At 45.8% G+C, this 27,992-nt stretch overlaps 1 protein-coding gene across 2 annotated transcripts in view; it reads right to left on the reverse strand.

Moving 5' to 3' along the window:
• Positions 1-27,992, reverse strand: part of MARCHF7 (membrane associated ring-CH-type finger 7) — a 966,353-nt gene that overhangs the window by 788,204 nt on the left and 150,157 nt on the right. For both annotated transcript variants that reach the window (XM_069616354.1, XM_069616355.1), the window contains exon 3: positions 26,206-26,331. In XM_069616354.1, coding sequence (XP_069472455.1) covers positions 26,206-26,331 — 126 coding nt within the window. The remainder of the gene's footprint in view (positions 1-26,205; positions 26,332-27,992) is intronic.

Here is a 27,992-nt window from a genome sequence, read left to right on the forward strand (position 1 = left end):
GTGTTTGAGACTACTTTTATGCATGGGTTCGAATGGGGGTCCCATGAGCTTAGCTAGCACCACGTTGAGGTCCCATCCTGGCGGTGGGTTCGAAATAGGAGGGTGAAGTCTCTTTACTCCTTCCATGAAGGCTTTAACCACTGGTACTTTCCACCACGAGACCTTGTTATGGGATGTGGTGTAAGCCGAGAGGGCTGCCAGGTGTACTTTCAGCGAGTTAAAAACCAACCCTGCATCCAGCAGGTGGAGCATGTATGTCACAACGTTGGAAGGAGTGCAATCAACCGGGTTGATTTGTTTATTCTGGCACCAGATAACGAATCTTTTCCACTTATCAAAGTAACAGTGCCTTGTATTTGGTTTCCTGGACTCCTTTAGAATGTCCATACACCTCTGTGGTAATTTGAGATGTCCAAACTCTATGACTTCAGGAGCCATGCTGCTAGGTTCATAGAGTTGGGTTCCTGATGCACTGTTTGACCCTGTTGCTGGGACAGTAGGTTGTACCAGGCTGGGAGTCTGATGGGTTCGCACACCGCCATCCTGCGTAGGTGTGGAAACCATGGTTGTCTCGCCCACATGGGAGCAACTAGGATGAGCGTCATAGATTCCTTGTTCATCTTGTACACCACCTTCCTGATGAGAGGAGTTGGTGGAAAAGCGTACGCAAACATCCCTGACCAGTTCATCCACAGGGCATTCCCTTGGGAGTCCGGCTGGGGGAACCTGGATGCAAATCCTGGGCATTGTTTGTTTTCGCTTGTGGCGAATAGGTCTATAGTGGGGAAACCCCACTGAGAGAAGAGATCTTCTACTACGTCTCTGTGAAGGACCCATTCGTGTTCTTCTGGGAGGGAGTTTCTGCTTAGAGCATCCGCTAGGGAATTGAGCTCCCCTGGAACATGTTGCGATGACAGGAAGATGTTCCGTCTGAGTGCCCATATCCATATTTTCTGGGCAAGCTTGGACAGATTTGGCGAACGAGTCCCCCCTTGCTTGTTCAGATAGAACATGGCTGTCGTGCTGTCCGTCCTGATCTGCACCGACAAGTTCAGTAGATGGGGCTCGAACGCCCTTAGCGCTCGGAATACTGCCAGAAGCTCTAGCAGATTGATGTGGTTCTTGGCTACTGAGTGAGACCAGAGACCCTGAGCTGTGTGGTGGAGATGGTGAGCTCCCCACCCAGTCAGGCATGCATCTGTAGTCACCACGGCTTGTACTTCGGGATCGTAAAAGGGTTTCCCCTTTGCGAGATTCTCTCTTGTCCACCAGTGTAGGCTCTGTACGAGTGTTGGCGAAACGACCACTAGATCGTCCCAATGACCACTTGCCTGAGACCACTGTTTCGCCAACCATTCAATCAGCAATAGGTAATCCTACAATAGCACAGTTCTGGTGACTTATGACTAGGAACAGGGGAATAAGGTATCAGAGAATGCTTTATGGTTTCAAGGAGATGCAAAGATGAATAAAAGGCAGTACAGAAATAAACTTGATATGATTTCAGCAAAAGATAATGTGATCACTTTTTCTTTGACAATTCACTCCCCCCCTATGCAATGTAAGGAGATGGAAGTAACACACACAATTCTCAGGAATACACACAAATGCAATACAAAGTTCCAGTTCCCCCCAGCGAGCTTAGAGGAAAACAGGTATGATTTTAAACACAGGCAAAATCCTTTTAATGGTGGTATGCAAAGAAGGGAAAATATGCCAAAATTATTTTTATTCCCTCTAGAGGTTCAGGGTGAGTGATAGCTACTTTAAATTAGTTCAGGATAACTTTAGCAATGCTCTATGAATGATTGTCAGGTTGCAAACGAATTTCAGCAAAGGAAAGCAAGGAGCTGCTATTTTGACACGAAGAAATTTGAGCCAAATTGCAAAACGCGGCACTTTTTCTGAGTGCGTCGGGCGCGATTACGCAGGCACTATAATGAGCAAGCAAGCTTTAAGGTGAAAGTTAAATTACGTTCCTCGGACAAACGGTTCCGGAGATACGGACAATTTTGTGAAGGTAGATTCTTGAAATGAAATTTTAAAGTTCAGAATGACAGATGACAGTTTTGCAGCTTTGGATCAAAAGGAGGGACACGATTTCTATGATGCAGTTCTCAATAGGTTAAAATAGTTTGAATTAGATTATTTTAAACTAAGAGATTGGTTTTGCACAGTTCTGGCTGAGTACTCACACTATATGTTGGACAGGAATGCGACTTTGTCACTGATCGGGTCAGGATTGGCTGCGGTTCTCTCGCCACTGAGTACTGGTTCTCTGGTTCCAGATCTCTGGTTCTGGTCTGGTCTCTGGTTCTGCTCACAGCGATCTGGGTCAGCTCTCAGCGATCTGGTCTGGGTCTGGGTCTGGTCTCTCTGGATAATTCTGCCTTCTGGGTCTGCTACCGGTTCTGGCAAAAGTTCTTGGCAAAGAATTCACACAGCCCGCCCGGCTGTAAATAGTTTGCTTAGGTTTTGAGGCCTGCTGAAGAGAACTCAGCTTGTGGGTTAGGCCTTTGCTTTGAGTTCTGGAGTCAGAGTTCTAAGTTCTGGTCTCTGTCTTGCTGGAGCCAGTCCGGCTCTCTGGATGTGAAGTCGTCTGTCAGCGTGCTCCGCAAGGAAATGGAAATTGAATCTCCTCCCTGTCCTGCACTGTCTCCTTTTATGTGTTTTGAAAGTGGGTGGGTCGGCTCATCTTCTATGCCCAACCCACTCAGGGTTCTGATAGGTTGAAGAAGTTTCTGTGCTCTCACTGGAGAACAGAGTTGTGTGTCAGAGTGAGTCATGAGGTGTCATCTTTATGGCAGAGAAAGAACACTCCCCTTTGCTTTTACCTTAGAAAATCATTTTTCATAACTACACATTTCCCAGATACACAGTTGTTTGACATTACATGTACTTATTACTTATGGTCCATCCTTGTTCAACTCTGATCTTCCTAAGAGCTTGCATTAAAAAATGACAACTTATTTTCGTTTTTGGTAGCTTTTGCAACATTGGTTTTTCATCAAATCTTTACACAGACCTGCACCCTCTTCCTGAACATATTAATCTAAGTTATCGTGTCTCTAGCATACATACAGTGTCAGTAGTATTAATAATCAGCGGGGTTTTGCCTCAGAACATGGTACAGAGTGGAGTCTAGTCTTAAATTCTAGGTACATTTCTTAGATTAAGGATCTCCAAATTGTACATTTCTGTCATCTGGTTACAATCAGTTATCAGTGTTCTTATAAAACATACATCTGCCTTCAATTCACTTCAGTGTTTGGGTCCGCCCCCAGAAACTTTGGAGTCAAGGATCACATGTCTCTTCTTGCTGGCAGAGCTCTGTTTACAGTCCACACCCAAATTAACATACCCCATTCAATTGCAAGAGCCTATTGTGTTGGGTTCAGCCGGCTGCAGGAAGTCCCCTCCCTCTCAATCACCAGGGCTACGTGATATCCTGCCTTCTTGTGTGTAGTTCTGAGGTGAGAAGGTTTCCCAGCCTCTTGCAATGTTAATTGAATCAGCCTGTCTTCAGGGAACAGCAGGTGTTTAAAAATTTTAATTAACCAAAAAGGCTTTGAAGTTTCCAGCTGTCTCAGGAGGCTGATTAGCTTCTGAAGTAGCAGTTCTCCTGTCAGAGTTTAGACCGCTAGCGCCGGCTTGTGTCCAAAGCTGGTACTGCACCCATTTTTTTTAGGAGTTGTCTTGAATTTGACAGGAGGATTTTGCTTGACAGCTCTAATCCTTGCTGCCATTGTTTTGATGGGCATCCTTACAGTAGAGTGGTGATGTGGAACCCCCCACAAGAAGGTTGAATCTTTAGAGTGGTCTTGTGCCCATGATTTTAGCAACTTTTTGACATCAATTAAAAACGGATTTTTAACAAATTGAAATGGACATTTTGAGCTTGCACTTCAGAGAAACAGCAGTGATTTCAAGGCGCTTTTGATCTAACAGGCACTGCTATTTTTCCTTTGGCACCACCTTTCACCCCTGGCGCTTCCGGTCCATCACGCTTGCACTGGTGGGTGGCAGGTTAGGCGACCATTTTGGTGTGCGCAAAACTGCGCGGTTCTCCTGGTTCTGGGATAGAATGATGGGCGGCGACAGCTCAATCCCCACATCTACCCAGTCTATTGATTTAGTTTTGTTCTGGGATAGAATGATGGGCGGCGACAGCTCGTCCCCACATCTACCCAGACTATTGATTCAGTTTTTGTTGTCGCCTAATAATTCAACATGGGTCAAAACCCTTGACAACTTGCGGTTGCACTTGGGGCAATATTGGAAAGGGGTACCCTCCATACGCACCTTGTGGCAGCGGGCTAATAAGTGTAGTAATATATAAGAATGTACCTATATACCAAAAGAGTGTAGAATATGTCCACCCCCCACTTGCAGGGCCGACGCCAGAGGCCTTCCGAGGCCCAAATCCGTCGTGCAGCTCACGACGGTCGATTCTTTCTCCAGGCCGGCGTCGAGTGTGGATGCGGTGACTCGACGTTGGGGTGGAGAAATATAACAATATTTTAGCAAAAGTATGGCTAAGGCCAGGGAACTCTGCGGAATGCTTCCAACCAGTATGGCGGAAAAAACAATCTGAGGGTCCTAGACGCGTGAGGGATCATGGGTACAGTGGAGTCACACTAGGGATAGTACTACTGGCACACCCTGTGTCGACGCCCATTTTCGAGTTTCGAAAAACAAACTAATACTCTGCAGCTTCCACTAGATGTCGGCCTATGCACAGCATGTGATCTAAGCAGATTCCACAAGCCTCAGAAATACCTATACTATTTTTATGATAACACAAGGTGAGAAATACCTTTTTGGTGTAACATACAATTACAGTTGCTTTTCAGCTCAGTGAAACACAGTCTAAGGTAAGCAAGAACTCTTTACATTAATTTTGGATGCACCGGGCAGACCAAGGTCAGCTATACCTAAAGGTTTACATTAATTTTGGATGCACCGGGCAGACCAAGGTCAGCTACACCTAAAGGAACACTTCAAGAATGCCACAGCTATTCTAGGCAGGTAAAACCTAATGTTGTAATATACTATTACAGTTGCTTTTCAGATCAGTGCAACACAGATTGAGGTACGCAATAACTAACTTGTTTTAGGATGGCACACAGCCAACACAAGGTAAGTAAACCCTATATACTTTTTAAAGGAGCTATCAGCAACTTAAGACTTAAGTATAACCTAAGGCAGACTTATTCTGGACAGGCTAACAGCAAGTCAGGGGTAGCAAGGCCCAATTGGGGACACTCATATATTTATATCCTAACGGGAAACCAACAGCATTAGTTTTCGGGAAGAGGCACAACCAATTCCCAGGTGTGCAACATATCGCAACATCTACTTTGTTAGAATGGCAACATTTATAAGGAATCTAAGACATTACATATTTTTCAGAACGGCAGAACCTTCTCCAAGTTAAGTAAAATACCCTTACATATACTTTTACAAGTGGCACAAAACTTTTAAAGTAAGAACTTTTTTTAACTGCTCACTCTAAGAGCTCCAGTTACCAACTAATTCTTTTACAAATAAGTAAGCTTTTAAACACTGGTTTTACTTTTCAAGGCATACCCCTTTAATTACCCAGCCTAGTGGTTTAGGAGCCAGCTGTAGGCAGGATGATAAAGTACTCAGTTGCAGGCAAAGTCAGAGTTCCTGAGGAAGCCTTCAAAGTTAATTGAAGGTCCAGGGACTTCAGCGAAGACACCCTAGGAGGATTCCAGCATGGGCCTGGGTGAACTGGACAAGAAGACTCCCAATCACAGGACAGCCCAAAGCTAGACAGGAATCACAAAAGGCTTACGGTAAGTAAATACCCCAGTAAGCACAGTACCGTAGCATGGAAGAAGAGTTCCAGCAAGAAGACTTCAAAATCTGCAGCCAAAAAACCCGCCATTTTATTACTTTATCATGAAGACACAAGACAGGACACTGGAAGGGCTTCTGCAGCAGGGATCAACAGGGAAGGCTCCAGGCAAGAGTTTCTTTGCGGCTGGATGCGGCTCTGTGGATTTTGGCACCCTTTTCAGGAGCCAGAAGACTGAATATCACTAGTCGTATTCTCGTTGTTTGCAAGGTCCAGCACTCTGGTGAGGGTATGTTTCAGACTCTATTCACGTCTCTGGAGGTCCACATCGTAGTGGTGCAAGTTATTTTTTTTTTAAATTAATTTTCTTGGTTTACATACAAACCTTTAAAATAAACCATTCATTGTTATTCATTACATCTCTTTACAGTCCACTTCATTACCAAACAGTTTTTTTTTTTGTTCAGTCTTTTTACGTTCTCATGTTTTTAAACTCTAAACACAGTTTCAAGTGATACATCAAGAGTATGATACACTTCGTCCAATAGCCGATTTTCAATTATTGCCAAGAAGTCTGTCAATGGCAGTATCAGTTTCATGTCTATCCCGTTAAACATTTGTTGCCACCACTCATCTGCATTGGGAGACGGATGATACTCGCTCCAAGAGCCCAGATGTCGGGTTCTTTCTGTTTGTAAGTTGTTGCAGAATAGCACCAAATGTTTTAGGGTTTCAATTTCCTGTGTACAGCATTGACACGTAGGATTGAAATTCGCGTTGACGGACCATACTCTCAAACGTTCTTTGGTTTTGAATATGTTAAGCCGCAGACACATGAACAACCTTCTGGCGTTTGGGTCTGGGAATAATTCGTTGTATTTTTGCATGCTATTGAATGCCCGAGCCTCTGGTGGAACGTCACTCAACATCTTAGATGACCCCCATTCAGAGCATGTAATCTCCCAATCCAAATGCCAAATTTTTCATTTCGCTGCTTCCGGCTTGCCTTGAAACAACTCTGGGTTAATATCATAACCTGCCATTAAATTTTCGCATCGTTTCAACCACACTGCCATTACCCCTGGGGCTGACAAGGTGGCACTATGGAAAATTTCAAATTGCGGAATTTGTTCGCATACTTTTGTTTTCCGATATAGCGATAACATACTCCAACATACTTGTGCGTGGATAGAGATTAGCGATAGTTCATAATTAATTGAAGCCGTCGATGTTCCTTTCGGTATACCCAGTACTTTTGTCCAAAAAAGTTCTCAAGCGTGGACCATACCTCTCATGAGCAACCCAGGGCATTTTCTGCCCCTACGTTAGTGCTGGTATTACCTTTTGTTGATTAAATCGCAAAACCACTTTGAGAAAACCTTCCAAATCTCTTCATTAACACTAGAGCTTGATTTGCTAGTTGTTTGTATTTGCGTTTTATCACCGTTATACATGGGCCGTCATTGAGACAGAAACTAATGGTCATGCCAAGATATTTTACGCTAGATGATATCAGTAGTTTTTCGTGCCCCATAAACCAGGATGAGCTCTTTGTCGTTCTTATCCTACCACCTTTAAGATTTTTTAGCACAAGAATTTCGCATTTCTTTGCGTTGATGAGCAGACGATTTTCAGCCACATATTGTTGCACTGCATTGATTTTTCTTTGCAGACCAATTGGTGTTAAGTCCAGCAAAATGAGGTCGTCTTCGCAAAGAAGCCAACTTAGACTGGATTTGTGCATCTTTGGGGGAAAGGACTTTACTGCTTGGATGGAATTGCCGACGTCCGATATGAACAGGCTAAATATCGCAGCTGCCAGGGGACAACCCTGTTTAACTCCCTTGAATGTTTTAATCTATGATGACAGGGTGCCAGTTTGATCTAGTCGTACTCTAATTGAAGTGCCAATGTGCAGTTATTTTATTGCAGCCAATAGATCTTCCGGGCAACCCCATGCACTCATTTTATTCCATAGCAATCCCCGATCGATCGCGTCAAATGCGTAGGAAAAGTCAATGAAGGCGAGATATACCGTTGATTGTGATCTTATCACCTCCATTTTCAATAAATTCAACAGCAACAGGTTCAGCGAACAGCCAACCTGCTTTACAAATCCAGTCTAATATCTACATGATTCGACAGTGTGGCCCATTTTACTAATTTGAGTTGTAACATGGTTGCATAATTCTTCCCCAAAACATCAAGTAAGGTGATTGGTCGGTAATTTTTCGGGCAGGTTCTGCCGCTCTTTTTAAACTCCGGCACAATCACGGCAGATTTCCATGAGTTTGGCGTCTGACGCTGGTCATTTACTCTCTGAAAGAGAGGCGTCACAGATATCTGCCCATAACTCCGGGTGTTGTTTAAGCGTGAAGTTTGTCAGGCCGTCTGGCCCAGGTGCACGTGAATTGTTTGCTTTGGTGATTATTCTTACAATGTCATCTTTGGGAAATGTTAAGGCCCATTTTGTATTAGTTGGAACATACAAATTTGTTGATCTTGTATTCTCTTTGCATAATTCATTAAAGTGGGCTATCCACACTGCTTCCGAAACCATGGATACTTGTAGGGCGGCCTGGGGAGCTTGTGTATCATTAATGATGTTCCAAAATTCTCTGGTGTTCTTGTTTTGGAGGCTTTCTAGCATAAGCTCTGAATCTCTTTGTATCATTAAACGTTTGTGCGTTTTGATCCAACTTTTGTACCGCTGTTTGGCAGCCTTTATCTTCACTACACATGTGCCTTTATCAGCTGTCCGAGCTTGACGAATTATACGTCTCATTAACCTTTTTTGTTTTAGTATGTCTAAATCAAAACGATGAAGGCGTTTCATATTCAAATGTGTTGAGCCACCGTTGTTTGTTTTGAAATTGACCAATAAGCCTGCATATTCGAGCATGGTTCCCCCCGCACAGTATTGTTTGATATCTGAACAACCTCTTCTTCAGCTAATCTTAACCTCACTCTGCTTGATTCCACTTCGATCTTCTGTGACCATTTTGTTTTAACATTTCTTGCAGATTTTGCAAATTCCATGATTAGCATATCATGATCGCTACTTTCCTTTGGGGCCACTTTTAGTGTTTTCACCCATTGATGAAGGTCTGCTGATACAAATATATAATCAATTGTGGAGCCGTGATTTGCCCTATTCCACGTCGGGGCCGGCGGTATGTCACCTCGAGTGTGTCCATTCAGCATTTGTAAGTTTCTTACAATCATTTCTTTCAACCATTGTGACGATAAGTTTTTAGTCTGAGACGTCTTCGAGTTGAAACAATCGATATTCAGGTCTCCACAAAGTATTATGTTGGAACCCTTTTGATCCACAAGTAAACGATCTATAATGGTGGAAATTGCATCGATAAACTCATCTTTCCCCGCTCTTCCGTGGTTCCGATATATGTTTAGAATGGTCATTTGTTCAAATGTTTGTGACATGGAGTCCAATTTTGTAATTGTTGACTCCTGGATTAATGGGGAGTGATTTATTGAATTAGTAATGTCAAAGCCTGATGCGCGTTTTACCAAGGTTATGAGGGCAGCCACGGGACGCCCCTTTTCGGGTTGTATGGCAGGATTTAATGCAATCTGGAAGTCCAATACTGTCGGAATATCACTTAGTCAAGTCTCCTGTAGACAGGCAATAGACAAGTCGCCCAACCACTCACTATTAAACAGATGACTGAAGCCTCGCGTGTTCCAAGAGCCTAATGTATGTAACTGTGAGGCAGGCTCCTTCTGGCATTATTGCGGTTGGTTGCTGTTTAACGTTGTCGCCAACCATTGCCAGTTTTGCGCTGTTTCTTGATTGATACTGCTTGTGTGAGGGTTGACCGTTAATCCGTCTGATTGCACTTGACCTTGTATAGTTATACTTATCTGTTTGCTCACGCCCCGTGGCTCTGGGCATCGATCTTCAGCAAACGAGATTTGTTTCTTTCCAGTGGACACCAAGTTCTTTTTGAGGGCATCGTCTCTAGGAATGTTACAAGATGATGTAGAAGGTCCTATTGGCCGATTAGAGGCTACTGTGGACAATCCCATAGATGGTTTATGAGAATTGGATACGCATTCTGGGCGATGCAATAGCTCATCTCTGTCGTTTATTGGTGCTACATGCTGTCCATCTTGCACCTTATAGACATCAAAGCCTAAAGAAAAAAGGCACGTTAGCGTCCAAGATGGTTGAGGCTATTAAAAGGGGAGGTTATATGCAGCACCACTTTATCATTTCGTCGCTCATCTGGAAATTCAACGATATACAAGTCTTCAGAGGTGATAGCACGTAATCCAGGTACGTGATGTAGCAATTTTATAATATTACTACGATTTAGAATCAAGTTGTCAGAACACTAATCTCTCAACCAATAGTCTGACCAAGGTTTGTTGAGATGTTCCCCAGGTTTGATTGGTCCTTCTCCGTGTGGGGTCTCCTTTGTAATTTCTTATTAATTGACCCTTGTGTTGTTTCTCGGGCTGCTTTGGGCGATAAGGTGCGACCCTTTCCTCGCAGCCTTGGTCTTGACTCACTCACAGCTCCCCGTCTCTATGATCATCACAGTCTTTGTAATATGTGTATAGTAGCTTCTATTTATCTCTTGTCGTTTTGCCTGCATTGTCAGAAAAATGGGACTCTTCGACTGCACTATCGCAGACGGTGTTACGACCATCTTGTCAAATTCGGGACTAGACTGTTCAAGAGAAGACTCTGGTTGCACCTGGTTTGATGCTTCTATGCTTCGTTTTGGCACTTCTTTCCCAATGACAACAAGTCTTCCCACAGCCAGGGTTCTTACTGATTTTAAGTCCGCGGGCGTATCGGCACCAGTTTGTGTTTTTTTACTAGTCGTAATTGTGGACTCAACAATGTCTCGTATTCAGTGTCGTCATAAATCGACATGTTTAGCAGTTCAGTTGGAATTTCATGCTCCGTGCTCTCTATCAATTAGAGTATCTCTCGTTACAGTAACAGGGGGGAGTTACAGCAGCTTGATTTTGTACTGGCTTAGACAATGGTTTGTTGTTTTCAGTGGCTAGCACATGAACCACGTCGAAGAAATTTGCGTGCTCTGTTCAATTTGTTCCCTTTCTTTGCCGGTAGATTTTTAGCTTTTTTCCGTTGAGGTACATTCTGTTGTTTTCCAGGACCCATGCTTAAGGGTGTCTCAGCCTCTTTGTTAAAGATAGGAAATAATGTTGGAGCTGTGTTTAGGATGGATTTATTCCCAACCTGACTTGTACCCTGCTTTTGAGGATGCGTATTAGATGTGGATTCAGCTTGAGTAACGCTATGAGCCAGGTCTGCAGAGCTTCTTGCTTGTTCAAAGGCGGCATGGAAGGACACCAACAATTTCAATGATCGGTACTGCCCGTTGACTTAATTCATCCATACTCTGTGGTAAGTTTGTTTTGCTAAGTGACAGGGTACGTATCTCACTGTTAGGGGTCAAGGTCGAGGGTACTGTGATTGAAGTTTGTACATGTGATTTCTCGATGGAAAGTTTTCGGGTCTTCTGCGATAGGTTGGTCTTTGTTGATGTCAAACCTCCAGGTAACTTTGCATTACCAGCACTATTGACCTTGCCATGATTTCCTCCGTCCAGGTAGCAGACTTTTTCCGTCCTGTTTAAACAACTCAAGTGTTTCTTTTGCAACTTCAGCAAACAATCGCGTCATTACTCCTTTGCTCGTTTAGTAACTTGTATAGTTCATCCAGTCTTTTCGAGCCCTCAAGTTGCTTGTTATTTGTATGACCACATATTTGTTCTAGGTTTACTACTTTGGAATTTAATAGGGCCGTAGCTGTAGTTAGATCTCTGGTTGCCTCGTTTAGGTGTTCATACAACTTTATGAATGGTGCCAGTGAAATGGTTAATGTAGATCGCAGCAGTTCTTGTAACGCAGCTGACGACACTGCTGTGTTTAGAGCTGAACCATGTGTCACGACTTTCGAGCGGTGGGGCGCTCTGTCAGCGCTGCCTCTGTTTCTTCTAATTTTGGGGAAAGGACGTTCTCTGAAAGAAGAATTGGCAGTCTCGTCAGACTTAGTGTCAGAGACATCAGTGCTCAGTAACTGCAGCATTTTTGTGCTTAAAGCGCTGCGAGTTAGTGGGCATTTCTTCTTAGAAATGAACCTTTTCTGGGACAGAGTCGGTAAGCCGTATAAGTCATGAGGGAGCGCAATCTGCTCACCTTTTTCAGACGTTCTGGCGCATTTACAAGGAACACTCGATAATGACTCTTCACAAGGGTCATTTATCCTCGTGTTATTGCGTTTCAATGAAGTTTTCGCCCCTCCAATATTATTTTTTGATAGTGTATCCAGTTCATTATTTTGACACACTGTTTATTGTGATTAAATCCTGAAGCACGTTATTTACAATGTCCAGAGAATCACGGCGCACGCTGTGTTTGGTGGTTAAAGCCGACACCACAGGGTCGGCTAACCTACCTGTGTGTAAATCACAGGACGGATCCTCAAGCCGGCCGCCGAATATCCCGTCAACCGGTTTTGGTACGTTAAAACCTTCGCAGCCACTCCGGTGCATGAGAAAGAGTCGAAGGAGGGCCATCGATAGGCGAACTAGCTCTCAGTGGGAGTAGGGTGCAGGATCCCACATTGATCGATCGACACTCGACTGGATCAGTCTTACATGTCTTGTACGTCAGCTCCCCACATCCGACGACACACGCAACCAAGTCTTCCGAGAATCCAGTCACCCGTTCCGAGCCCATACGAGCCACGGATTGCAGCCGTTCACCTCCTCCAGCCGCGAGACCCTCGTTGCCGTTGCACGCCAGAGGTGACGTATGTGTTTCTATACATGTTGTTGTGGGGCCAATGTTTAGTACTTTGCGTGCTTCGTGTGTGTCCAAAGCTTTGTTTACTGGGTTGCACTGCGCCACTGAGTCCCTTGAGTATGTTTTTTGCGTTATATCCTGCTGCACAGAAATATTGGATACTAAATCCTCGGAAAAAATACGTCATCTACGACCTTAGCATGTAGTGCCGGTACAGTAGTGGTGACAGATTTTGTGGGAGTATCTCAGTGTCTTCACTTGTAGAGGCGCAAGAGAAATGAACTAGTTACTCTTACCTTGTAACGTTCTTTCGATGGGATGTTCCTCCGACGTATTCCTTATCTTAGATAGAAATCCTTCAGCTTTGCTGGCCTCGGAAAATTTTTTCGCCAGAGGGCGCTGCGCGTCGATGATCGCCGAGTCGATGACCCTCGACGGCCTCCGTGCCGACGTCGACGTCATCCTGCCTATAAAGGCCGCGCGCAGCGTCCGTTGCTCAGTTCCGTTTTGTAGTCCCCAGTAATGTTTTTGGATTAGACTAATCACCTTGAAGGAGCATAGGCTGCAAACCCACAGGAAGTCATACTGCGGGGATGGATGGGAGGGTCGATAAGGAATACGTCGGAGGAACATCCCATCGAAAGAACGTTACAAGGTAAGAGTAACTAGTTCTTCGAAGGGATTGTGTCCTCCGACGTATTCCTTATCTTAGATAGACTCCCATAGCAGTGGTATTGTGACTGGAGGCGGGAGTAATAAAAGTTATGTTACCCTTCCAGAATGGACAGAGTGTAACACAGCCTTGCCGAATCTAGTTTCTTGACTAGAGGAGGAATCCAGGCTATAGAATTTGGTAAATGTATGTGCGGACGACCATGTGGCAGCCGCACATATATCTCAAATTGGCACCCCTCTTTGAAGGGCTGAGGATGTTGCGATACCCCTGGTAGAATGAGCCCTTAGATTTTGAGGAGGCTCCTTTCCTGCCAATTTGTAGCACTCCAGAATGGCTAAAATAATCCATCTGGAGATGGTTTGTTTTGTTATTGGAAGGCCCAACTTATGTCCTGCATAACCTACAAAGAGTTGGTCTGCTTGTCTGATCTTAGCCAATCTGCTGATATAGAAGCTCAAGGCTCGCTTAGGGTCCAGCCTGTGCAGTCTCTCTTCCTCCTTCCCCGGATGAGGAGGAGGGTAGAAAGAAGGTAATATAATCTTCTGAGTGATGTGAAACTCCGAGACTACCTTCGGGAGGAAGTTAGGCTTCACCTGAAGAACAACTTTGTCCTTGTAAAAGATTGTATGTGGAGGTTTACACGATAAGGCTTGCAACTCGCTAACCCTTCTAGCAGATGTCAATGCTATTAGCAAAACAGTTTTGAGGGTGAGAAGCTTCAATGAACAAGAGTGTAGTGGTTCAAAAGGGGCACCCTTTAGGAAGTTTAAAATTAGGTTTAAATCCCATAAGGGAACTTGAAAAGGTTTCGGGGGATAAACATTAGTTAATCCTTTTAGGTATTGTATTACCAATGGAATTTTGAAGTATGAAGGCTCCTCTGCAGTGCGCTTAAAGATTGATAGCGCTGCGAGATAGCCCTTAATTGTGCCAACCTGTAGGCCTGAATTAGCCAGGTAAAGTAAGAATGACAACACCATAGGTGTACCACAAGAAAAGGGTTCAATATTCTTTTCTCTGCACCAGCTGCAAAATTTGTTCCAACGGCAGCGGTATAGAGTTTTAGTTGCCGGCCTTCTGGCCGAAAGCAACACCTCCATAACATCATCCGGAAGGTCCCAATCCTTGTACCTCAACCTTTCAGACACCAAGCGTGAAGGTTGAGGGTCTTGATGGCTGGATGGAGAACCTGACCTTCCTTCTGCGAGAGAAGATCCTCTCTGTATGGCAGTCGAATTGGAGGGCAGATGGACATGTCTAGAAGGTCCGGGTACCACGTTCTCCTGGCCCAATCCGGGGCAATTAGGATCATGGTCTTCCGAAACCTTCTCAACCTCCTGATCATTTGAGGAATGACAGGGACCGGAGGGAACGCGTACAGAAGTGGGAACTCCCAGTCCACTACGAACGCATCTCCTAGAGCTCCTCTCGGGGGAAATTCCCTTGAGCAAAATCTGTCGCACTTCCTGTTGATACTGGTGGCGAACAGATCCACTTGAGGGGTTCCCCAAAGGGCGAAGATCTCTTGAAGGACTTCCTGAGCTATCTCCCACTCGTGAGAGACTGTGCTCTGCCTGCTCAGAGCGTCCGCTGTCAAGTTCTTCTCTCCGGCTAGGTGAATTGCCGATAGAGAGATTCCTTCCTGAATTGCCCAAAACCAGAGCTGCATCGCCTCTCTGCACAGTGGTAGTGAGCCTACGCCTCCTCTTTTGTTGAGGTAGTGCATGGCCACTGTATTGTCCGTCATTATTAGGACGTTTCTTCCCCGTACAGACGGCAGAAAAGCCTTCAGCGCTAGTCTGATGGCTCTCAGCTCCAACAGGTTGATATGTAGTCTGGACTCCGATGGAGACCAACGACCGCTGATGGTCAAGTCGTTGGCGTGAGCTCCCCACCCCGTGAGTGAGGCATCCGTGACTACTGTTATCTCCGGCCATGGTTGCCAAAACATTTCTCCTTTCAGGATGTTCTCCCGACAGGCCCACCACTGAAGGTCTCGGGCTACTTTGACCGGGATCCGAAGGAGATCTGTCATCCTTCCTGAGAACTGTGACCACTGAGTTCTCAGTGCCCACTGGAGGGATCTCATTCTCAGGCGAGCCTCCGGCACGAGGAATATGCAGGATGCCATGAGGCCTAGCAACCTCAGAAAGTCGTAGGCTGGGAGATATTGGGCATTCTGAAATCTGATGACCATCTGCAGAATATCTCGAGCCCTCACCTCTGGTGGCAAGGCTTTTCCCAGGGAAGTGTCCAGGACTGCTCCAATGAATTGGAGTCTCTGTGATGGTATCATCTGTGACTTCTTTAAATTGAGGGAGAAGCCCAGCTTGTGAAGGAAGTGGCAAACATAATCTAGTTGTCTCTGAGCCTGTTCCGAAGATACAGCTCTGATCAACCAATCGTCTAGGTAAGGGTAGACATGAATCCCTTCCCTCCTTAGACTTGCAGCCACAACCGACATTAGCTTGGTAAAGACCCTCGGGGCGGAGGTTAGCCCAAATGGCAGAACTCGAAATTGATAATGAGAGCTGCCAATTGCGAACCTCAGGTATCTCCTGTGCCTGGGATGGATCGGCACATGGAAATAAGCGTCCTGGAGGTCTAGAGATACCAACCAGTCCTGAAGCTGGAGGGCCTGAAGGATCTGAGAGAGAGTCACCATCTTGAACTTGTCCTTTCGGAGGAATTTGTTCAATTCCCGTAAGTCTAAGATGGGTCTCAGTCCTCCGTCCTTCTTCGGTATTATGAAGTAGGGGGAGTACCAACCCTTGTTCCTTTCCGCTACAGGTACCAGTTCTATGGCACCTTTCTCTAGCAGGTCTAAAACCTCCTGCAAGAGGAGCGGATCTGGAAGCTTCAAAGGGTTGTTCCCCGGTGGATGACTCTGAGGGATATGTAGGAAGGGCAGGCAGTAACCTTGGGCCACTGTCTCCAGAGCCCAAGCATCTGACGTAATAGCCTGCCATTCCGTCAGATGGTGAGTTAACCTGCCCCCTACTGGTGTTCTGTGAGGGGAGACCTCAGAGTGGTTTTGAAGCGGCTGATGCAGTTGCCGAAGGTAAAGTGGCTCCTGCTCCTGCGGGTGCGGCTTTCTTTCCCCTACCCCGTCCACCACGGGTAAATCTTCCTTGGCCTCTTTGAGCCGGTCGTCCCCTGCCCCTTCCATATGAGGAATAGTAACGAAAGGACCGTCCTCTCCACGATGATCCCGAAGGACGAAAGGTATTCTGACGGATAGCAGCTCCCAATGACTTGGCTGCTGCCTTGGACGTTTGCAGTTTCTCCAAACTGTCATCCGCCTTCTTTCCAAAGAGGGTAGAACCGTCAAAGGGCATATTCAAAAGCCTGGTCTGCACGTCAGAGGCAAAACCAGACTTCCTCAACCACGCATGCCTGCGGATTGTGGTACTTGCCGCCATGGCCCTGCTGATACTGTCAGCAGAATCTAGGCCAGTTTGTAGGGTCTCGCACATCGCATCTTTACCATCCCTGATGATGTTTAAAAATGCGTCCCTTTCCTCTCCTTCTTGGAGGCAGTCAGCCGCTGATGAAGCGCACTCCCAAAGGGTGTGGCTGAACCTAGCGAGCGTACAGGTCGCGTTAATAGACTTTAACGCCATGCTACAGGCAGAAAAAACCTTCTTAGCCATGGCATCATACTTTTTGTCATCCCTATCCTGCGGAGCAGTGGGGTATGCAGATGTGCTGCCTGATGAGGTTGCAGCCTGTACAACCAAGCTCTCAGGAGTAGGGTGTTTTGACAAATATTCAGGGTCAGAACTAGCCACCCTGTATTTTGTTGACAGTTTTTTATTTACTGCCGGGATAATTTCTGGCGTTTCCCAGTTTGTCAAAATCCTTCTCTGTAGAGCAGAGTGAAATGGAACCACAGGATCCTCCTGTGGGCCCTTGTCCAGTATGTCAGTGAGGTCATCCTGCTGAAAGGCAGGAGAAGGTGCAGACCAACCCATAAATTCTATGATTCTAGACATCAGAGCTCTATATGGAGTCTCCGCATGTTCTCCTGGGTCTGGTTTGATAAATTCTGCTTCAGGAGAAGTGTCCAAGCCACTAGCTTCCTGAAGTGCATCCTGAAGATTTTTTAATCTTCCTTCCTCAGAGGCGAAAGTCTCTGGCTCTGGTGATGTGGTCCTCTGTAAATCAATATCTTGGTCTGAATCCTCCCTTTCCTCAAAAATCGAGGTTAAAGGGGGATACATTGGTTTTTGGAATGGTATAAACCCCATTTCCAATGCAGAAGGAGCCATCATCACAGGCCTTGAAAACGTCGATGTCGTCGACACCGACGTGAAAGTACTCGAAGGCGCCGTGAAAAGCGTCGAGAAATGTGTACTAGGCCTCGAAGAACTCGAAAGGATCGGAGTCCTGCTCGAGAACGACGTCGACGTTCTCGGCGTCGAGTCGGAGGTCTTTTGTCTAACCGTTGGCTGTGGAGTAGCCGTGGTTCTTTCCTTCACCGGCGTCGATATCGGCGTCGACGTCGGCGTCGACTCGATCGACTGATGCGCCGATGAATCCTTCGACAACGGCGTCGATGGCGCCGACCTCTGTTTCGAAGGAGTTTTCGACGATGGCGTCGATGATGCTTTATCTCCCGATGGCTCGAGGCGCTTTCGGGTTGACTTTTCCGCCGGGTACTGCGACTCGCGGCGTTTAGATTTTTTGGGTTTTTTACCCGGGGTATCACCCTCAGCTGTCTTCGAGGGGGACGAGGCCGCTTTCTCGAAGACGCTTAGCATCTTTTTCCTGAATTCCTCCCACTCAGCTTGCGAGCTGCGTTTTGTGGGGCAATGAACTCTCTCAGGAGAACTCGACGAAGATGACGAAGGGGATCTCCTACGTCTCTTCTTCGAGTGTCTCGATGTCGACGAGTGGTGGGAGCCACTTCGTGATCTAGATCGAGAGTGTTTTTTATGGTGAGGAGACGAACGTCTCGACTCTACCGAAGAAGCTTTCGAGGAAGTTAAAGTTGACCTACCTCTCTCGAGCTTCCCCCTACGCTCCTTCAAGGCTTTCGCCGTCATGGAAAGGCATTCCTCACACTCCGAACTCTGGTGCGTGATTCCCAGACACCACAAACAGACCCTGTGAGGGTCCGTCAACGACATTTTCTTCCCGCAGTCTCGGCACTTTTTGAAACCGGACCGAGGGGTCGTCGGGTCGGAGGAGGATGCCATCGATATCGAGGTAAATAGTAGTTATTATATACGTTATCTTGACGAGAACTGAGCAACGGTGTTCCGAGGCACAACGAAGCGCGGAAAAACGGAACTGAGCAACGGACGCTGCGCGCGGCCTTTATAGGCAGGATGACGTCGACGTCGGCACGGAGGCCGTCGAGGGTCATCGACTCGGCGATCATCGACGCGCAGCGCCCTCTGGCGAAAAAATTTTCCGAGGCCAGCAAAGCTGAAGGATTTCTATCTAAGATAAGGAATACGTCGGAGGACACAATCCCTTCGAAATTTACTTACTTTCATCGGCCGGCTCCATTGAAGCACTGCTTCGATTAGGCTCTTCGGTGTTCTCACCTTCATACTGAGCAAGTGTTTTCAGCGATGACGTAGCCGCATGCAACAGACTTTGTTGGTGTCCGTTAGACATGGTTTCTGCGCCTCGCCACTCGCCAAACAGCCCAACAGCGATGTCCACAGCCCTTTGCTCCTCAGGGCTTAGCGCTGCAAGGGCGTCAGAGGCGGCCTCTTGCACAAGGTGACTAGGTGAGGTGTTAAAGGTACAGGCACACGCACCTCGAAATCTCCTCCAGGTAGGGACGTCGATTCAAAACTCTCTAGCACCCTCGCCACAGCCCAACAGCGATGTCCACAGCCCTTTGCTCCTCAGGGCTTAGCCTGTTATTGTGGTGCAGGATGAAAGACGGCTTGAATGTTGACTAGCATGGTAGTCACATGAATGTAAATACTCGCGCACAGAAGGCAGAAGGGGCACTTGTGGGCTTTACAGGCAATTTTACGCCATCATGACTATTGACATGCTATTTACATGCTATTTACATGCCTGCCACGCGCAACTCGCCTTTCCCCGATGGTGTCAAGTTAATGGCTTGACGCTCCATGATTCTGGCCCTGCTATTGAAGTTCCAAAGGAGTTCTTGTGTTGGGAAGGCGATTTATCTGGCTCCGATGACCCCTGTTTGTACGTTCCAGTGATTGACAGGTGTGCCGAGCCCTTCCCAATGGCCTTCGTTAGTATAAGGGCCTGGCGCTGTGTAGGTAGATCGGATGACACTGCAGGGGGAGGGACGATGTACATCCCCTGCTTTTTCCAGCGTGGGTGCCTTAGCGTCCGTGATGTTGGAATGGCAATGAATTCTAGTAGGCAGTGCGCTGAAGGGAGCCTGCCACGCTCCGTTTGCCTGTGTGGTATGGAAATCGCTGGGCTGACCGGGAGTGCCATTTGGGGGGTATGCTTTTGTTACACCCCGCGGTCTCTAGCAAGTGTCAGGAGCCGGTCCGCCCAGCATTCCGGCATGCTATCGAAGGGGCCGTTCATTCCGTTTCAGTTTGTGGGCAGCCTCATGCGTAAGCACCTCCACGGCCTCATGCATCTGAGTCGCCATCCCTCGAAGCAGAGAGCGGTCATCGGCATGATCACACCGCATTTTAATGTTACTCGACCTTACTAGGGGGGCAAGTGCCGGTCTGTTCCCTGTGACCTGAGCTTGCCAACATTAGTAATTTGGTTGCAAACCGTGCGGGATAAAACACGTTTATTTTTACGGGATCACGCCAGCCTTCTGCAGAGCATCAGCACCTCGCTGCCAATTTTGCTCTGGCTCTCGCGCCTCCCTCTCCCCCCCCTTAAACCTATAACGTTTTTACCATGAACAGAAATATACACTTTTTTTTAAATATCCCTAGGGCAGAAATCATTTTTTAACCTGTGTGGGAAAGTACAAAAGAGTGGAGTGCTTTAATTATGTACAACAGTGTACTACACTGCTTTGTCCGCGAGTTAGCGGTTCTGTGCAGTTGATTTAGAATTGTTAGATAAGATGATCAGAGCACTGCATTCCTTGCATGCCAATCAACCTTGTTAAAACTCTCAGAACGGGGCCCTCCCTTCACCATTACCATCTGATGAAGGTCTCGGACTTTGAAAGTTAATGCATTTTCCATCATAACATTACATTTTCAGTTAATACAACATTCAAAACGCCAATCTTTTTTTTTTTTTTGGCCTAACATGGCAATACATGTTTTTAGCATATTACTGCTTGATAGAGATACCTCAGAGTGATCACATGAGGATGTGTTTTGGGCTGGGAGTGCAGGTTGTGGGTTGGAATGGTCATAGGGATTATTGATACTTGATTTGTATCCGGCTCATACACATGTGTTTCAGAGCACGAGTAGCCAAGGGAGGCAACAAAGGAGAATACAACTATCTCACTAGGACCAGTGACATTGAGACCAGGCAAGTGCAGGGGAGCAGGAGGGAGCGTGGGGGGGGGGGGGGGAGTGGAAAGGGCTGTGCATAGGAATGAAAAACAACAAATGGTAGTGCAGCCAGCAAGTGGTAAGTGCAAGGTTTAAGGCACAGACAGGGGGTGTCTGATAAGTGCAGGGAAAGGGGGGGACTGTAGGGTAACAGATACAGACCCAAAGTGCAAGGATTGCCAGGAGGCAGTGTGGGTGCAAGGCACGTTGGGAAGTACCTGGGCCTGAAATCCGAGGGTAAACAGGTGCACGATGCCTAAGCAGAACAGATCAACAGGGGAGAGGAAGAGAGAAGGCAGAAGCAAAGAGGAAGGTCTTGAGGTGGACAGAGATCTACCCCCAGAACGTTTCTTCGGGAAGTGACTGACCCTGAGGCAGTTGGAGGTGGCGGAGCGAATAGCTTGTGAGAGAAGGTATTTGCAGAGGGAGAGTTGAAGGTATTTTGGACCCAGGCCCCAGAAAGCCTTGTGGACAATGCAAAGGATCTTGAATTTAATCCTTGCAGCCACAGGGAGCCAATGAAGAGAGTTCATGGCTGGAGAGATACTATCCCAGGGCTTGGGCCCAGGACAAGTCTCGCAGTCCTGTTCTGGATGAGTTGCAAAGTGCAGTGAATAGAAGCAGGTAGATTTAGAAAGAGGCTGTTGCAGTAATCCAACCTAGAGAGAACCAGGGCTTGGGATACAGTAAGCGTCTGGGGGAAAGAGAGTAAGGGCAGAAAACCTCTGAGGAGGCGCAGTAGTAAGTTATTTTTTAGAGACATCAGAGATGTGGGCAGAAAAGGAAAGCATGGAGTTGAAGATGACCCAGAGGTTCTTAACCTTGCAGGTGGGGGTAGGAGGAGAGCCAAAGGAGCCAGGCCAGAGAGTGACTGGAAAGGAGGGTGAAGATGTGCCGATGAAGAGGATCTCCGTCTTACTGGCATTAAGGCAGAGGTCATTGACGGCACACTGGCACACCACTCCTGAATAGCAGACAGACAGAGATGAGAGAAGGAAAAAAAGTGGCAGGGGGAAGCCTGAAAATGAGTTGAGTGTCATCCGCATAGCACTGAAAATTGGAACAGAGAGGCAATGCGATGGGCGAGAGTTGCCAGGTATTGGTTGAAAAGCCAGAGATAGGTGTTTGACCCCTGGGGAACACTGCAGGTATAGATACCCAGGTTGTCATGGAGACAGTTGAGCAGGATGGTATGGTTGACAGTGTCGAAGGCAGAAGAGATTGAGTAGGATGAGGATAGAAGGGATGTTGGAGCCAATGTTGGAGAGTAGGTCTTCACAGATGTTCAGGAGAGAAGTTTCCGTGCTTCTGGCAGCTCTAAAGCCAGATTGGTGGTCACAGAGACAATCAACAGAATTGGAAAGGAGGTTAAGCTGCGAGATGGCCAGCTTTTCCAAGAGTTTGCCCAGTAAAGCTGTGATGGAGATCGGGCAATAGTCCCGGAATTCCATGGCACTAGGTGACCATCACCCCTAAAGTAACAAGTCTTGAATGTTCAAAGAAAACGGATATTGCCCGTCTGTGAACTGCAGTCATGTGATTTGTATTGCAAGGTGCTAGGAGGGATATATTATAGTTCAAAACAAGGGTGGAGACATTGGAGCCAGAAGGGGAGCAAGTGAAGTATGTATGCGTGTGGGGTGTTTTAGGGGGGAGGGGGATGGTCTGAGTGCCCAGAACCTCCTTTGTGCCAGTCTTAAGGTCTGACAGGTCCACAGCATAATGATGAAGTAGAATTGTGTTAGGAGTGTAGTTAATTTGTTCTTTGACCTTTGTCGATGAGATGATCTCTGCAGCACCCATGTGATGGAAGACAGACGGACTGGGCTGGAACAAATGACCTGGCATCCCTTATGGAGCAGGTGGATCCTGTATAGGCGCCCACCAACCAGCCAATAGCATTGCGTCATGATGCCTGTGTGTCTCCTCTTAAGCCTCTGCATGTACCCTTTTCCGGCAGAACGTTCTTAGCAGAAGAGTTATTTGCTGTTGCTTTCATTTTTGAGAGATTAAAACTGGTTATCCTTACAAGATTGACTTGGGCCCGTCTTCCCTAGTGGGTTGCATTCTCTCTGGTGTGAGCGTTCAGGGGCGTTCCATCAATTGTCTTGCCTAATCAAATGTAAAAGGGATCCAAAAATCATTTCTACCCTTGGGAACTGTAGTTCTCACAAGGTTAGCCAGAGAAAGTTAAAAGGGGAGCCCCAAGGGCAACAGGCACGATGTGCCAAAAGTTGTCAAAGAGGATAAAATTAAAAAGATACTATCAAGAGTCTTAAAATGACACCCATAAAGAGAGTAAACAATTCTGAGTTTGGAAAAAGGTTCCCATTCACTGAGGTATAGGAAAAAATAATCCAACAGTAAAAAGAAAAATGTTCTGGGGTTGACACCGGTCGGGAAGATTTATCATTGCCAAGCGGCCTCATATCACATCTGGAAAATTGCCCTACAGCTTTTGCAGTAGTTTTCATTAATTATTGCTAAATTTGCTTTTGGGAAAATTGAATACTACCCTGGTTATTAATATATGAAATGTTGTGATTTCATACACACTTGTGTCACTGAGATGAGAAGGCGGAGTCCTGCAGTTATTCTCGCATTTACACTTACTGTGTCACTGGGATGAGTAGGCCCAGTGGGTCCCTCCACCCTGTATCCCTGTCCAGGTGTCCTGCCTCTACCATTACCTTCTTGTTCATGGGCTAGCAGCACCAGATCTCTTTTCGGGATCGAGATAAATCTCTGCATCGGAAACAACTCTTGCAGTCACGATGACTCTTCCTGGTTCTTCATGTGGCCTTCCGTAGCCACGGCTGCAACAGTCCGAGTGCTGTTTCTGGACTGAACAGCCCACCCTTCCCAGATCATGCCACCGCTCACTCTGCTCTCCTTTCCTCTGGGTTCTCCTTCCCCTGCACGAGACAGACTTTGTTTTCCCTGTGCCTCTTCGGTACGCCCGCTCGCCAGGTCCTCACGACCGAGGATCTCTCGGTTCTCAGCAGCTCTGGCCAGCTCCTCCCAGGTTCGAACTTACCGAGCTTCACTCTCCATCTTAAGTCCTCTTTCCATTTTTCGATCCCAGTTCAGGGTCCTCCCCATCATTGCATCAAAGCCCTTTCTCTCTTTGGCGACTATTCTCGTAATCATTTAGGCTTCATGGCAGTTTTGTTAACTTTAGCCCATATGGAGTGATCCATATTACTCATCTCTCCTCTCCTCTTTGTCTCAGTGATTTTGGCAGACATTTCTTCAAAATGAATGTTAGATCCAATACTACAATAACAAACAGTGGAATATGAAGCATGGATGTTATTGAAGGTTCACAAGAAAGAGTTTTTGGGAGTTCCTTGTCTGGAGTCCTTATCCCCAGGAGGCGAGTCTCTCCCTGTGAAGTCCCGCTTACCTACACCCCTAGTGGGAATGTTTTGTAGCAGGTTCACCTCCTTAAGCTCAAAAGGAAAGGCTCCCCTCTGGGGATAGGTGACGAAACCCTGCGATTCATCACAGCCTCCACAATGTTATGGGCATAGAGTGGGGGTGGAGGACAAAAAAAACCAGATCTGCCATCAAAAGTAGCCCAAAAAAAGCCAAACTGTCTGTGGAGAAAAAAAGAAGTTACATCACTACGTAGCTTGGAAATGGAAAGCCAGGCACCAAACTTGCTTTTACAAAGCTGATTGGAGCAAATATTGTTAGGGAACCTCATTGGGTAGTACGGCAGAGGAGTTTGGAAAATGATTAGTGATTTGACAATTGCATGTCATGGCATTGCCCACCAGATCTCTCAGTTCGGAACCCTCATACCCACTTTCCCTTCTGTAACAATGGTGTCGCCAATTTTGTGGCACAAGTGCCACAAAAATCAGCCAAATCCAAAAATAGTGTGTGCATTTCCTTTATCCACATAAATGGCCTGAAAGTAGCAAATGTAATTCATACTTCAATAACTGAAGGACAGTAAGAGCAAAGTTAACTACATCCAGGCAGTCCCAATTGTAAGTCCAAAATAGAACTCCATTAACCAGAGCTTATTTTCAGCAACATATTACCTCATCTCAATTCGCCTCCACACATGGCATCCAAGATTACATTATTTAAAAATGATACAGTCTAGGTAATCTAGTCGAGAGAATCTCAAAGATGCCAACTAGTTATTGCTCCATCATGTGCATTTACTTTAATTATTGGAATATAGACACCACTACTGTAAATCTTTGATTCAATAGAAAAATAGATGGCCTCTACAGTCTGCCAGTGGACTCAAACCATTGGGAAATCCACAACCAATTTCAAAACATAAACCATTACAGCCAATGCATCATGGACACAAGGCTCCGCATCTGGATGCAGATGTATCTATGCCCTCGACAAAGACCACTTAGGACAGACCCGCACACATACCCAGGTACTATAATCAAACTCATCACCCAAGTGTACCCCTAATAACTGCTCCTGCCGCTTAAATGTAATCCACCAGAGCCCTGTTGTAACTTTGCCCACTAATGTCAAATCCTATCCATCTTTGATGTAGAGTACTCCATGTCTTCTCAAAGCTTTGGCCGCACTCAAATACCCACAATGAAATCATACAGCAAAGCTATGTTGCATTTTCCCTGTCTGCACACCATCCCAACCCATCATCCCCTACCTTTCATATCCATCAGAGCATAGTGGGGGCACGCAAATGGCAGCGATGAACAGTATAAATCCAAGTAACATAAAAGAACATGAATCTGCACCTGGCGGGTGTTTGGCAGAGAGACAACCCAATAATCCATGATTTACTAGTTATTGACCCCCTTCACCCACCTCTATTGCTGGTGCACTATGCAGACCACAATGAAGAGATTACATGCACAGGTGTCTACTACACCAATACTTTGTTATCAATCTGATATCGAAGATGTAAACTTTCTCGCAGCACAACAATTCGTTGCATACACTTTCATCTTTGTTAACGGCCATTTCCTATTGGCTACAAAGCATTTCTCTAGATGCAATGAAGCGAAAACCGTGAGATATACTTCTGAACTTGAACCACACATTGAAAAATACAGCCAACACCCAGAGGATCCCCACCATGCATTCTCCATTGGGTAACAAGTGGGCACATTTGGCACAATTGGAGCAAACAAATGCCAACTGGACTGTTCCTTTCTGGAGAGGGTCTATCTGCATAACCACTCCTGTTGATCAGGAGGAACAGTTATCATCAGAGCTCGATGATCCAGAATGCTCTTTAGAGCAAACACCCCCTCTTTTGTATCCGTTTCCCCAGCAAAAATGCTCAAAGTGCTCAGTGGCTCAACATTCAATAAATTGCAGTGTTCAAAATTCCTTTTGTACTCAACTGTCCCAAGCCCACTTGTGAATTCTTAAAAAAGTCATACTTGGAAGTTAACAGAACTCACCAATCGGTTTCCCAACATATTATTTCCAGAGTTCCCAGACAGTGTAGTGTGCTTCCAGGCAGAATCAAATCTTTCCCTTTCTCCAAATGTCCAGTCCCGACGGGAAGCATCCAAAGAACTTGAACTCTAAAGAAATCAGTCAAAGAATTAGTTTCCACATTTAAAAATGTGTTTCAACATTCCAAGAACTACTCTGCATAAATATTTGAAAAGTAAACCTCTAAAGTGCTACTCCAACATTTACATAAACCACATCATACCCTTCAGATAATGCATCATTAATGTTTGTTTGATTGTTCATTTCTAATGTGCACCAGACCCAGAGGTATCAGGGTGCAGCAATTAAAGCAGGTTCAAGGCCTAAGTTACAGAGTTACAGGATATAGGCAAGAATAAAACATATACACAGGTTATAAGCAGGAGAGATACATATATACAGCAGGAAAGTGTCAAGAAATACTTTGAGGGAATATGCAGATACATTACCGAGGTATAAATAGCACAGCAATCAAACCTACAAATCTGTGGATTTGAGCAAGTTAATGTAGTTGCGTCTAAAGTTCAGGTAAAGTTGATCTTCTCTAAGAGGGTGTGGCAAGGAATTCCAGAGTTTGGCTGCTTTCACAGGAAAGCTACTACCACCAGCCTTAGCGAGCCTAAATCTGGGAATGGTGAGGCAATTGGCGTTGCCAAGTCTCATAGGTCTGGTGGATGTTCTCTTATGGGGTCTATTCATGAGATAGCTGGGGGCAGCATTGTTTACTGCTTTGTGGGTGAGGGAGGCAGTTTTTAGAAGGATTTTATTATGGGTCGAGAGACAGTTGTTTTGGCGCCTAGTCGCTGAGATATGTGATATTCTGGTCACACCAAGTGCAGTTCTTATGGCTTGGTTTTGGAGGATTTGTATCCTCTGAATAATAGCTTTATTGGCGCCGATGTAGAGGGCATTGCAATGATCTAGCCTGGAGAGTATTAAAGCTCTGGCCAGGCTCATGCCGTTGTCATTCGACAAGAATGGTTTGCCAGTGTAGACAGTGGCGGAGGTTATTGATTTCACGTTTGTCGAAGGAGAGGGTAGGGTCAAGGTAGAAGCCAAGGGGGTCTTTACCTCCTTAGCCACCTTGATGAGCTTTTACTTGGTTAACTTGCAACCGGGTCAGATGTTGCCATAGGAGCACTAGAACAGGACATGGTGCAAATCTCCTCAGGCTAGACGTGTATGTTGATTGTTAACAGGGCTATCTTGCAATTAAAAAGGTGAAAAGGTCACATTGATTAGTTTAGATAACTGCCCCTGTGCAACCACAGTGATTAAAACAGTTGGTCTTTCTCTCATACAAGTTCTACACAAGACAGAAATTAACTCTGATCAGTTCATGCTTGGAGTTTCTTCCCAGAAATAAAAAGCAGGTTTTAAGCATTCACAAAGATACTATTAGAATGAAAAAAAACAAATAAGCAGATGTTCAATGCCTCAACGCACCGACTTCCCAGATAGTTAATGGTTGATGGAATTGTTGCATATATGTCCTCCAAATATATTGACCACCAGCCCAGTTAATTATCACAAAAAGCAATCTGTTATGCCAAAATTCAATGAAAAATATATTAGAATATATTAAAAGAAAAGGTACACGTTCCAGGATCTTAGCATTCAATTCTTGACAGATCAAGATTCTTATATATATAGAGGCCATGTTTCTTTTCTTTGCTTGAAGATTTCAAATTGAATATTCATATATCTTTTCAATATTATATCTCAGAGTCAATTCATAATATGTGATGAG

Source organism: Ambystoma mexicanum, chromosome 9 (assembly GCF_040938575.1).
Source record: "Ambystoma mexicanum isolate Mex_15411 chromosome 9, UKY_AmexF1_1, whole genome shotgun sequence".
Taxonomy (NCBI): domain Eukaryota; kingdom Metazoa; phylum Chordata; class Amphibia; order Caudata; family Ambystomatidae; genus Ambystoma; species Ambystoma mexicanum.